This window comes from Raphanus sativus, unplaced genomic scaffold (assembly GCF_000801105.2).
Source record: "Raphanus sativus cultivar WK10039 unplaced genomic scaffold, ASM80110v3 Scaffold0600, whole genome shotgun sequence".
Lineage (NCBI taxonomy): Eukaryota > Viridiplantae > Streptophyta > Magnoliopsida > Brassicales > Brassicaceae > Raphanus > Raphanus sativus.
Genome location: NW_026615918.1, coordinates 2,752 through 16,154, shown reverse-complemented (window position 1 = coordinate 16,154; position 13,403 = coordinate 2,752). Strand labels below are relative to the sequence as shown.

General features: G+C 36.0%; 3 protein-coding genes and 1 long non-coding RNA gene across 4 annotated transcripts; all 4 read right to left on the bottom strand.

The window, feature by feature from the left end:
• Nucleotides 1-3,236: 3,236 nt before the first annotated feature.
• LOC130494498 (eukaryotic translation initiation factor 4B3-like) lies at nucleotides 3,237-5,290 on the bottom strand. The gene is made up of 2 exons (XM_056997341.1): nucleotides 3,997-5,290; nucleotides 3,237-3,598 (listed from the first exon to the last, which is right to left on the bottom strand). Exons 1-2 carry the CDS (start codon nucleotides 5,178-5,180, stop codon nucleotides 3,496-3,498), a joined length of 1,287 nt encoding a protein of 428 aa, XP_056853321.1. The 5' UTR covers nucleotides 5,181-5,290; the 3' UTR covers nucleotides 3,237-3,495.
• A 150-nt stretch (nucleotides 5,291-5,440) lies between these two features.
• Nucleotides 5,441-7,895, bottom strand: LOC130502600 (probable magnesium transporter NIPA7). The gene is made up of 8 exons (XM_056997343.1): nucleotides 7,421-7,895; nucleotides 7,084-7,140; nucleotides 6,915-7,005; nucleotides 6,659-6,819; nucleotides 6,433-6,560; nucleotides 6,209-6,346; nucleotides 6,016-6,108; nucleotides 5,441-5,915 (listed from the first exon to the last, which is right to left on the bottom strand). The coding sequence occupies exons 1-8, from the start codon at nucleotides 7,539-7,541 to the stop codon at nucleotides 5,679-5,681; spliced, it is 1,026 nt and encodes a 341-aa protein (XP_056853323.1). The 5' UTR covers nucleotides 7,542-7,895; the 3' UTR covers nucleotides 5,441-5,678.
• Nucleotides 7,896-8,934: 1,039 nt separating this feature from the next.
• LOC108835591 (peptidyl-prolyl cis-trans isomerase CYP18-3) lies at nucleotides 8,935-9,736 on the bottom strand. The gene has a single exon (XM_018608823.2). The coding sequence runs from the start codon at nucleotides 9,664-9,666 to the stop codon at nucleotides 9,148-9,150; it is 519 nt and encodes a 172-aa protein (XP_018464325.1). The 5' UTR covers nucleotides 9,667-9,736; the 3' UTR covers nucleotides 8,935-9,147.
• Nucleotides 9,737-10,363: 627 nt separating this feature from the next.
• LOC130502599 (uncharacterized) lies at nucleotides 10,364-11,955 on the bottom strand. Its single transcript, XR_008940343.1, has 4 exons — nucleotides 11,828-11,955; nucleotides 11,494-11,638; nucleotides 10,851-11,312; nucleotides 10,364-10,767 (listed from the first exon to the last, which is right to left on the bottom strand). It is a non-coding gene; the product is annotated as an uncharacterized LOC130502599 (long non-coding RNA).
• Nucleotides 11,956-13,403: the final 1,448 nt, after the last annotated feature.

Sequence of the window (13,403 nt, the reverse complement as noted above, 5' to 3'; positions counted from 1 at the left end):
AGGGGTCCAGCGCCCCCAACAGTAAGGATGTTAAATCGCTGTGGCCGGGTTTCGAAGCTGGGTGGCGGGCACCTCAGCCGAGGTTCCATTACCACCAGGCTACGAAGCCCGGTTTTGTGATATAGTTTTCCTTACGAATTTAAAACAATTGGATAAAAGTATAACAGATAGGATCCGTATGGAAAACAATCATACACATGGCTTACCATGTGTTCTTATATCACAAACACCATACGTACAGGCTGTTTATGAAATAAAAACAAAAGAAGCTCAACTTCAAGGAATAAATTAATCACTTGTATATAGCTTTTAGGGAATCGAATTATTGAAAACTAAAGGTTAAGAGCATAACTAGATATTGACCCGCGCTTTTGCAAGCGCGGAATATTTTATGACGAAAATTTTTATTACTAATTTAATAAATATTTTGTTAATTTAAAAGAGTTTGTATATTATTTTTTTTTTGCATTTAAATCAATACTTTTAAATTCGACCTGAATCCGTGATTATACTGGTTAATACGGCGATCCGATTATTCGATTTTTTTTTTAAATATCCATATTTTTAAAAAATCATGAAATCCCCAGACTGACCGATTAAACACATGGATGACCAAGATGGATGACCGAGATGGATGACCGGTTTATAATCTAATTTGATCTAAATTTTTATAGTAAATAATTTGTCACCTTTTATTCCAAATTTTAAAGTTCAATGTTTTGCAATTTATGAAATTATGATATTTTTACAAAATTTTGATTGAGGAAATTGTAGATATAAAATAACTAAGATTAGTTATAGTTTTTTTTTGAAACATGAATAGTATTATAAAGAAAAGAGTATATTGTTTGGAAACATAAATAATACTATAAAGAAATGAATATCATGATTTAGTATAGGCCTAACTATAACTATGAAATAGAAAAATAAATTTAATTAAAAAATTTACAAAATAAATATTAGGTTCAACACAATGTTTCAGTTTTAATAAAATATATATTAACGTCTAATAAAATTTGATTATGAAGCTGCTAAAATACTTGCAAGAAAAAAGATTTTCGTAGTCATGATTTTTGAAACCTTCATAGAAACAATAGTTTTTTCCATGCTGGTTAGAAATAATATTTGAAGATGATATGTTTTTCATGTCTCAGATCTCATGTTATTGTAATAGGAATTATAACTTGTATTATAATGTTTGATAAATAATGGTAATCTATAAACATCAAATGGAGCCTAAAGGATTACGTTTTTGTATATGACAAACATATTATGTCCATTAATATCAGTGGATCTCGCAAGTATCAGCTCGTAAACTGATAGTTATGCGTTAGGGATAGAACTAAATGAGTAGGACATAATTATGAAACAGAACCAAATTAAGTTGGAGGAAAATACCTGAGAAATAAAATTCTGTTAGAAAGATCTGTTGGCAAATTATGTAATATACTAACAATGGAGTAAGATTAATAAATAGGAATTATCTAATTTTATTAGTATTGATGTTTTAAATACTGTTACATATTTTGTAGGACTATTTCAAATTTAAATAACAACTTTCTAACATAAAATATAGGATCCTGAATTAATAGATTAGATTCGATTTTGGGAAGATCATTATTAGAATATAAATGTTTAATAATTTTGAAATACAAAATATATGAATGTATTTGTTTAAATTAGAAAATTCTGAAATTATACTAACCAAACGAATGGTTTTGATTTACATATAGAGTTGTTTGTATAGGTGAATTATTTTTACCTCTAATACAATATAGTATAACTGAAAAAACAAAATTACTAAGTAAATATTAAAATAATGGGATATAATATCAGAATCGTAACATATGTTGTATACATTTATGGGTGCTGCAACTAATCATTTCGTAATGATTGAGTAATTTGGTCACAAGTGTATCAATTATTATCAAATTCTGAAATTTTATAGATATCAGCTACCAAATATATATTACGATTTCCCAATTTTTTTTTGTATCTCTTATAATACTATTAGAAATTAACATATCTATATATGGGTTTCTGAATTTTAATACAATATATAACTACTAAAAATATACCAAATTAGCGAAACAACACCATACAAAAATAATTACGAAACATAGTACTACAATTGTAATCATAATACAAAAACTATAAAAGAATAAACATTATAAAGAAACACTATACCAATATTTTTTATACATTAATTATAAGAATGTCACGTCCAAACAATGTATTGCTAATCTAGTAGTACCCTCAGTCTAGTATTTAATTCCAAGATTGGTTTATTTATGACAAATTAATTGTTGGTTTATTTTAAGTTGTCCGGTTATATTGTAATAGTAATGTGTAATATAATCATATTGTAACTAATTTGAAATGGTCCATAAATTTAGTAACATGCTAACAAATGTGAAATAGTCCAAAAGTTAAATGACAACATTAATGGTAGATAAATTTAGGACTCTATTTTAATAGAGTAGATTTGCCAAACATTCTGAGGTACACTGGTTAACTAAATACTTCAAATAAACAATCATACACATGGCTTACCATGTGTTCTTATATCACAAACACCATACGTACAGGCTGTTTATGAAATAAAACAAAAGAAGCTCAACTTCAAGGAATAAATTAATCACTTGTATATAGCTTTTAGGGAATCGAATTATTGAAAACTTAAGGTTAAGAGCATAATTTGCCAAACATTCTGAGGTACACTGGTTAACTAAATACTTCAAATAAACACATGAACCTATTTGTGATATCTGCTTGTCAAATTTAGTTTAGATTATAGATTGAGTTTTCATTTAGGATTGGGATTAAGACAAGTTCAGTTTAAATATGATCATCGAGCTTTTTGCTACCTACTCCCTCTGTATCACGTTAAATGGTGTTTAAAAAAATTTATTTTGTTCCAAAATAATTGATGTTCTCACTATTCTATTTAGAATTTAATAGCATTTGAATTTTGTGACCAATTATAAAATGCTATCTTTTTTTTTATTGGTTGAACTATTCTCATTTAATGATATTTGTATATAACCAATGTAAATTTTATAAAAATTAGTATTTTCTTAATCTATGTACTAAAATCTTAAACATCACTTATAGTCATATAGAGAGAGTACTAGATTATCTCTAGTGCTGTGGACGATAAGGGGATCCTCCAAAGCTTTTCATCACATCTCTCCAAAACGGTGTATCAACGTTCAACAACAAATACAACATACCACTCGTCCAAAGAAGCAGCTCTCAAATCGAATAAGAGACAATAATACGAATAACAAATTGTGCAAAATCCATAGAAAGACGCCCACAATCCCTAAAAATTGCAAGACTGTATGTATGCAAACAAAAGACATAAATTATAAAGAGTCCCTACCAAAAAATTTCTATAGAGTTAAACAGACAACTTAAAACAACACAAATTCTCAGAAGCTAAAAACCCTCATGGACTCAAACTTTTCTCCTCAGAATCCCAAAAAAGAACATTTAGTTTTTGTCCTCCGCCTCTTGCTTGCCAGCCTCTTCCTTGGCAGGTTCTTCCTTGTTAGCCTCTTCTACAGCTGCTTCCTCTTGCTGAGCTTCCTCAGAGCTTCAATGTTCAAAGACAAAACAATCTCGTGTAAGAATACGCTAACATAAGTTTTTAACTCTCCGAGTACCAAATCACACTAAGTATAACAGTCATAGCACCATTAGGCAGAAAAACAAAGACAGAGCTAACAGAAGATTCAATTAGTAAGCATTTGACACAACATCTTCAAGGTTCTTTCAACTATGAATGCATAAATGACACACCAAGGCACAGAAAAGCTAATGATATATCAGTAGAACAAACAATGCAGTTACCCTTAATCCTAGTTAATCAAGAGCCAATATCAATACCTTCCTCAGAAACTAAGAGACCAAAAACCACAATGCATAAGCAGACAACAAGCAAGCAAAGCAAAATGAATCAAACCAAAAAGTTAACTAGTCAAAAGAAGAGACCTTTTCCTCCAACTTCCGTCAGTACGATCGTCCTTACGGCCGTTGCCAAGACCAAACCCCATCTTCCCAGGAGACCTCTCATCAGGCTTCTCAACGGCAGCAGCAGCAGCAGCAACCTCCTTCAGCTTGACAGCCTCGAGCTTCTCATCAATCTCTTTCCAGTCCTGTCCCTTCTCAGCCAAAACCTCCTCCCTAGGCCTCGCGTTCCCAAAAGGATTCGCGCCTTTAGGCCTCTCCACAATCACAGGTCTCTCTACAACAGCAACAGCCACCGGACTCTCCGGCTTCACTTCAACAACAGCCACAGGAAGCGTTCGCGGCTGTAACACCAATCTCGGCCGTGAGCCACCACCGCCGCCGCTAGGAGCCGGCAGCGCAGTCTCCTCTCTCCTCCTCCCCCACGTGTCCGAATCAGATCCGAACTGCGAATCGCGGTTCCTAGACAAGGACTCGAAGCTCCCTCGCTTCTCGAATCTATCTCCTCCGCCTCCGTTGCTGCTGGTGGGAACGAATCTGGGCTTAGAGGAGACCCAGCTATCGGCTTCATCAGCCTTGGACTGAGACTCGAAGAACCCTCCTCCTGGGCCTCGGTCCCTCCTCTCGAATCCGTCTCCACTTGGGCCTCGATCTCTCCTCTCAAACCCGTTTCCGTTTCCACCAAAGGCCTTCTTCCCGGCCCCCCAATCATCAGTCTCGTCGGCCCGAGAAGGGCCCATATCCCTGCTGGACTCCCTGTCTCTCCCAAACCCGCCGCTTCCTCTCCTCTCTCCATCCTCGGAAGCCCTAGAAGACCCCCACCTGGAGGAGGAGTCTTCTCTCGGTCCGTACCCCCGGAAACCGCCTCCGGGCCTAGATCTGTCGAGCTCCTCGGCGGTGCGCTCGCGGGGACCGGTTGGGAGAGAGACGAGCTCGGCCTGAGTGAGGCGCTCCGTCTGGGGAGACGGCGCCGCCGCCGCCTTGTAGGTGGAGAATTCGGCGAGGGATAGGGTCTGGCCCTTCTTCTTCTTAGTTTTGGTGGTGGCGGCGGCGGCTAGGGAGGGGAAGTCGGAGGAGGGGACGACGGTGTGATTAGAGAGGAGGGATGATTGTTGTTGTTGTTGCTGGAGCTCGGCGGCGTCGTGCTCTTCGGCTTCGAGAGCCCAAGCGCCGGGTTTTGCCCAAACAGATGATACAGAAGCCGCCATGTTCTCTCTTCTTCTTTGCTTTTGCTTTGTGTGTGAATGAATGAAAGGTTGTGTCTTGTTTTCGTGAGAAACCCTTGGAAGCACGGATCCTTTTTATGTGGACTTTATTTTTTTTGATCCGACGGTTGTGAATTTATCAGATATAGACCGAGACAAATAAAACATTAGTTTAATTTAGGAGATTTGCGATTTATTTCCTTTTCCTGCAAGGTTTGGAAAAATAAATTTCCAATTTCATCATTCTTTTTGAGATAACCTCATTCAAAATTATATAAATAAAAATCAAAAGGAAAAATTAACATTCACACAATTATAAAAAAGAATATGAAAGGAGATTTTTTTCTCTAAAAACCCAATGTATTGTATAGAGAAAAATCTCAAAAATAATACAACTATTACAGAACTATCAAGTATACACAAAAAGTTATATTTTCCCCCCACTAGAGAGATAAGATTCTATGCCATTTGATTTGATTCGATTCGGACACCAACCTCGTTTCAGTTCAACAAAGAGACGGTCTTATTGAGGGTTTTACTTTCCTGACACTCAGGAGGACTGTACAACCTTACGAGATGCTCTTCGTTAAAGCTCTTCCCTGATTCCTGCCATCTCGCTCTACCTGAAGAAGCTTGTTCCTCTTCTCTCGTGGCATGAAGTATAACCGTTCCCGTTAGCACTGTGATGAATCCACATATCTCGGAGGCTATGCTCTCCGCGTCTTGCCCATACCAGTCCTGTAATAAACTCATATTTATTAACCCCTCTATTTTTTTTCCCTAACACATATTGTAACAACAGTATATATTTGCTCTCAAAATATTTACTTGTATCTACCTTAAACATAATCGCACTAGCAACAATTGTGAGGGTTGTGAACATCACATAATAGATTGGAGAAACTATTGCTGCGTTGAATGTGTCCAGCGCCTGGCCAAAAACAAAGAACAAACAAACACACATATTAAGCAAAAGTGCGTAAGACAAACATGACACAGATACAACAAGAAGTCCAAGTTCCATTCCTAACCTTGTTCAGGTATATCATTTGCGTAACGACACATATAGCTGCAACCATGAGAAAGAACCAAGTCTCTGGATACCAAACCTGGTTTACTCCCTCAAGTGTTAACTTTACTGCGATCCCTACAGCCTTTATGCTCATAACCTACTTAATCATAAAACACAACTTTAGACAAAGAGAAACGGGGAAATAGAGCTAAAAAAATGCTTTTGATTTATTCAAAAACTTACTGTGAGAGAACCCATCAATGAACAGATTCCGATATAAACAAGAACGTTGGTTTGGCCGCAGAGAGGTTCGCAGTAGAGAATCAAAGCCAGGACAATGGACATTGACGTGGCTACGTAAATTAGAAAAGCTGTTTCATAAATAAAAAAAAAGGGAACTAAGTTATGTTCCCCAGATAAACACACAATGTTCGTTTTGTGTGTGTGTGTAAGAGAAAGAGCGGGGAACCTGGTTGCATAGCTAGTGTCCAGATCGCTTGAACAGAGTTAGGAGTCTGCTCCTGAGGTGCGTGTATTACGATCATAACCGAGCCCACGATGCAGCAAACACAGCCCCAAACTCCCATTTTCTTAAGTTTCTCGTTTAACAGGAAGTGTGCCAAAACAGCACTAGTTGTGCAGGGAGGGAAAAAGAGAAGAGGTGAAGTAACGTTTAAGATAAAACAGTTCATGAGAAAGAAATAGTCATAATAACATGAACATACCTGATGATTATACTTAAAGCACCGAGAGGAGTAACTAGTACAGCGGGGGCATAAACGTAGGCTACAAAGTTTGCAATTTCTCCAAAAGTCACTGTAAAAATCCCCAACATTCAGAATGCGCATCTAGTTATAACTAAGAAAGAGAAGAGCAAATGGGTTAAGGACTCACTTGTGACCAAGCCAACCCACCAGAGTGGCTCTAACAAATAGGTATAACCTCCAATCCCTGCATCATAATCAAGCATAGTGTCATATCAATCCCAATTTATCAATCAAATGATAGAAACAATTTGCAAATTATTGGCGATGCACTTTAAGTAAGTAGAAAGATCGGTATATATTAAAATTTATATGATCTGTATATGAGAGGACACTAGAATTGAATAGAAGCTTTAACCCCCCAGACAAAATCATTACCCTATCAAATATACTAATTCAACAGCACATAAAGCCAAACAAAAGGAACAAAATAAAAAATTGCAAAAAAGAAGGGAGGACGAACGAACCAGCTCGGGTGCCATTAGCAGCAGCACGTTTGAGACCTTTCTTTTTCAAAATGAAACTGGAACCTATGAATACGCTCGACGCCACAGCTAATACCAAACCCATCTCATTGTCCGACACCATTTCTTTTTTTTTTTTTATTCGATCCAAGCTTCTCTCTCTTTTTCTAATTTCTATGGGAACAACGTCAAATCGGGATCAAAGCTCCGTCCCCGGGTGTTGTTATCGGATTGTTTTTGATCAACAGAAGAAAGAACCTGCTTTGAAGAGGGAAGGGAAAGGATATGCAGGGAAGAGAGAAAAAGGACGAGGAACGAGAATCACAACCTAAATTCGAAAAATGGGAGATAGAGAAAAAAGACCAAACGCTTTTTTGCAAATTGGCTTTGTCTTTCTCCTCCCTTCCTTCCCTCTCTACTCGAGAGAGACACGACGACAGCTCATTGGTTCAAATTAGTCGCCTTGTCGGAATATTACCTTTTCTGATTCTTTTTTTCAAATGTTCTGAGGACTACTCCAAAATGCCCATCTGGCATCTTGGTGCTCTCATTTTGTTTATCTAATTAATTAATTAAACACTGGAGTATTATACAGTATAAAATGTCTTTTTTCTTTTTGCTAGCTAGCTAGCATGACGAAATGGTTGTATTCACGCTTGTATGTTTATAAGTTTACTTATTTTTTGTATATATATTTTTTTAAAATAACAATAAGCGATGTCATATTTAAAAATAATAAAATAGAAGCAGACGTTAAAAAGGAGAATGCGTGTGGACTTCATATGCCCTCTCCTCGCATGAATTTCCTAGTTTTGTGTATAGTGGGACTTCGTCTGGCCTCTCCTCACATGAATCATATTCACATAGTTAAAAAAAAACATTAAGTCTTCTCTTGGATTCAAATATGATTTCGATTTAAATAACTAATCCATTTATTACAATGAAACTTCAAAACCACACTAGTAATTTTCTTTTTGATCAAACCACACTAGTAATTATATGATGTTTTCTCCACTTGGATTTGAAAATAAGTTTAGGCCGGAATAATTAATGGGCCGTACAGCCTTAGTTAGATAACTTATTGTTTGTTACAATCATTCTGCAAGACCCATTACATTTAGCATCTTTATATGATTAATAAAGGTTCTAGTTTCTGTGAACACAAGAAACCCAACTCACATGATTACCCAACTCCCATGATTGGCTTTCATATTTTGCTTTCTTTTCAGTGGTATCACATGTGACCGAACTTTCTTTTTAGTGGTATCACATATGACCAAAATTGTTCAGTCACATGATGATAAGAGAGTTGTTTAGGTCTTTTTACTGAAGCGCTATCACTAGTGATAGCTGTTTTTATTACCAGTAACAAAGTGTCCGGCGAAATTCAGTGCACCTAACCAGAGTGTACTCACTAGTCACTACAAAGTGAAAAATGCATTACACAATTATTATTATTTTTTTTGGGTGTTGAGGCCTATTTGTTTAGGTTCGTTAATTCAAACTGAAATGAAAAGGGTAAAAAAACACAAGCTCATTCATTATTTATGGGACTAGCTACTAATTAGGGTGACATGAGACCGAACACACACCACGCTTTCACGACTACACCAAATGAAAAGAAAACAAAAGCAAAAACAGAGAGACACACGATGAGGACCCAAACCACTCACTAGAGTACCGACCGATGACGACGCTAAATTTAAAACTGAGGATAGATCTCATGCGATCTAAGAGAGCTGACCACAGTCGGCCACAACCACAGGCTTCGACGTCTTCCCAGACGCCGACCCCACCTTCTCGATGGCCTTCACCACGTCCAACCCTTCCACCACCTGCCCGAACACCACGTGCTTTCCATCGAGCCAGTCGGTTTTAACAGTGCAAATAAAGAACTGAGATCCGTTGGTGTTTGGACCAGCGTTGGCCATGGAGAGGATCCCAGGACCGGTATGCTTCCTCTCGAAATTCTCGTCGGCGAACTTATCACCGTAGATGGACTCACCTCCCGTCCCGTTCCCGGCGGTGAAGTCGCCTCCCTGGCACATGAAGTTAGGGATCACGCGGTGGAAGGAAGACCCCTTGAAGTGGAGAGGCTTCCCGTTGCGTCCGACTCCTTTCTCTCCGGTGCAGAGTGCTCTAAAATTTTCAGCGGTCTTGGGAGTCTTGTCCGTGTACAGCTCCATCACGATCCTTCCAGCAGGCTGGCCACCTACGGTCATGTCGAAGAACACCTTAGGGAACGCCATTGTTGATTTGATATGATAGAGAGCTTTGAGGAATGGAATGGTATGGATCAGTCGTGGATGAAAAGAGGATGTTGCGGTGGTTTTTTATAAGCCGGGTAAAAGGAAGGGAAGCGGCGAATATCCTGAGAGAGAGAAAGATCGTGGCCACGAGATTGTTACACGTGGAACAATCTCGACGGCTGTTATGACTTAACTGTGGTTAAGTTAAAAGTTTGACCACCGGTTAAGTAGGGTCATGCAGCAGTGAGTATCTCAGACTCGGCATATGCCCCTGGAGCTGCCGCTCCCAACGTGCCACACGTGTCTATTACACTAACAAACCAGACGTTTCGATATCGACCTCTTAAATTACGGGCCTAAATTCCGTTTTTTTTTTAATTGGGAAAGTATTAAAATTCTAACTTCTTAAACGTTTCAAAGTTAAACCATACAATTAAAAGAAAAACGTTTCAAAGTTTTTTTTTACCATTGACTAATTACAGTTCTTAACAAACTAATGCTGAAAAGTTCAGTGCGTTACAAACAAACAAAAAATAACTGTAAAGCAGTATATTATTTTTTACTAGGCACGTGAACTTGAGAAACAGAAAGATCCGGAACAGTGATTATCAGAAGCTAAGCGTAAAAAAGAGTGGTCAGCATGAGCCCAACACCACTGTTGAAGTTTTGGCTATAAAGAATAAAAGATCTATTTATACATAGATAGTACATAATATGTTGAATAGCGTTATAATATGTTGATTAACATTAGTCAATTCTCCATTAAGATCATCTCCAATCCAACTCTATGAAAATAGAGTAAATCTATTATAGTGTAAATTATTAGAGCAAAATTTACTTTATAATAGAATTACTCTATTTTTACGAGAATTATAGAAGAGAAAATAGAGTGCCATTGGAAATGTTCTAATACCGTTGGTCACTAACTCGGATCAGGGAATCTAAAGTTCTATACCATTACATACCGATTCTAACGGGGTTGGTTGGTTATTGTGAAGAACAAACAACACATTCTCACTGCACCTGTAGCAATCCAGGATATAGAAAGCTATTTTCTTCGGTGAATCCATAGACGGTTCCAAGTTCGCACGCATTTCTGAGCTGCTCAACCACATGTAAACCCCCAAACCATTTTTTTCATCTTGTAACTAAGTTATGAAATCATCAACTAAATTGATTGTTACCTTTCACTAGCTTTTTGAAGTCTTTTGAGTTATCCAGACCACACTGCCAAAAATTGGATGGATCCTACAAACCTGAACTAAACAAAGTTTCAAAAATAAAGACATCTGTCATTTGGAGCAGCAATAGGTACAGCTTCTTTACTTCATCAGGAACCACCTCTCTGTAATTATCACAAAGCTCAGCAAAAAGAAAAAGAAAAACACACCCTTCTTGTCCTCTTAGTTATCATACCTATATAGCGTGTAAAATATCCGGCTCTGGAAGCTCAGGGAAATGAGCAAGATCTACATATCCCACTTCCTCCGCCAGTTTAACAACACCCTCTGCTTGTAAACAAAGAAAATTCAACAACAGATAACCCACTTATAAATTTGTACCCCAACCGAGTCTGTAAAGTTTGACTGAGGAATAGATCCATATGTTGCTCAATCACACTTTTCATCAAGTAGACATGACTATATCTGTTAAGACATTTGAAACACAATCATGACTTACATGCATGGGTGAGAATACGCTTTGTACATTTAAGTTGGCGCTCTATTAAAAATGAAGCAATATCTTCAACAATAGCATTGAAACAGAAGGACTGTTTGATCAAAAAAAAAACAGAAGGAGAGTAAAAGTTTTAGCAAGAATACTGACCTTGTTCATTCGGTAAAATTTCAAAAGGAAGCTGTAAGCAACTATCCACGTCAAGGAATTCTTGGGCTACCGAGTCAGTTGGTCCATGTTCTTGCTCCATTTACTGCCTTTCCACGAGAATGTATAATTGGATTTCATCTAGATTCTGTCCAAAATTTAGAAATATAAAATTACTTTCTTCACATACAGAAGTCCGCATGACTTATCTAATCAATGCTATATATATCGATGTGGAAATCAATCAATTGAGCAATAATTCGAAAGTCAGACACAGGTAGTTTTCTTGTAATTTTCTTTGGAGTTTAATCGAAAACTCCAAAGAAAAGGCACTAACCAAACCAGAGCTGATTATAAGCGGGGCTTAATCACCAATAGGTGCTCCTTAATCTGGACTACCTCCAATCCAAAGCATCTTTTGATTTCCGCGTTGGTGAATTCACTTTACTGGTCCCTGAATCCTATCTCTATAAAAAGCCTAATGTTTCATCTTGGTGCCACTTCATCTTTTTAAAGTCACTCGATTATTTTTCTTATTATGGTTACTGCCAAGCTAACCTTAATTTTTTGCATGGAAACAATACTAAGTACATATATAGTTGTTTTAAAAGGGTGGGTATATTTTTTGTTTTAAATTTAGTTTTCATATTTGTGTTTTCTTTGTGATTATATTCGTATGTTTCTTTGTAATTATATTTGTGTGTAAATCAAAATATATTTTATTAAATAATGGCAATTTAAAAATTGATCCGGTATACGTTCGGTTAAGGATGGGTTGCGGATCGAACCAGACCCGCTGATCCGCCAATCCGCGGGTTTCAGTTTTGTTCTGGTCAAAAAGTATGATCCGTATAACCCACAAACAAATAATTTTGTACCCGTTCCGCTTAATTTTACGGTTATCTGCGAGTTATTTATTTTAAACAATAATTCTTTAATATAATTATTATAAAAATATATAAAATATATTTATAATAAACCTTTTATCTATTATCAAAATTCATATACAGTTATATATTTTGATTTGAATAAAACAATATTTGAAACTTAAATAAGATATATGGTTTGAAAGTTGAGGTCTGATCATAATTTTAATTTTTTTTCGTTTTGGTTAAAACAAAACAATAATTTAAATATGTAATTTCAATGTCAATCAAAAGGATTTATCTTTGTCCAAGTTCTCATTATTTTCTCGTGATGGAATATTATTTATGAAAATGTAACATCAGTATTTATATTTTGAAACATTACATGTATTCTCATCCCTAAATAAGAATGTAGTTGAACGTTCTGTTTGAAAATATGTATATTTAGTTTGGGTTCGAAGAAACTACATATAACATACAAACCTTGTACTTGTATCCATTTATTAAATTTGGGTTTGTAAAAGGAAAAAAGTTTGGGTTTGTACAAATTGCATATAACTTATAGATCTTATACAACCATTTGTTATGTATATTCGTTTAGTTAGTTACGTAAACATAAATCTATGAATTTTGATAGCATAAATATGAATTCAAATTTCGACCTATGATAACAATATAAATCTATTTAGACCGTTAAAACCTATTAACTAATTGGTCTCGTGACCCATTCCTTTGTTTTAGAACTAACCGTAATGTATTTTTCTTTTTAACACATAACCGTAATATATTTAAAACTAAACTAGATTTTGACCCGTCCTTAAAAGGGCGGATATTTTTTTGTTTTACATTTTCTTTAGAAATTTAATTTTTATATTTGTGTTTTTATTCATATTTTTGTTTTTCTTTGTATAATATTTGGCTTAAATGTTTAATAAGATGTTTTATACCCGTCCTTTAAAATGATGGGTTATAAACAGGAACATGACCTATTGATATATGTGTGGTCCAACTATTTTAATATAAATATTAAAATCACGTATTAATCAT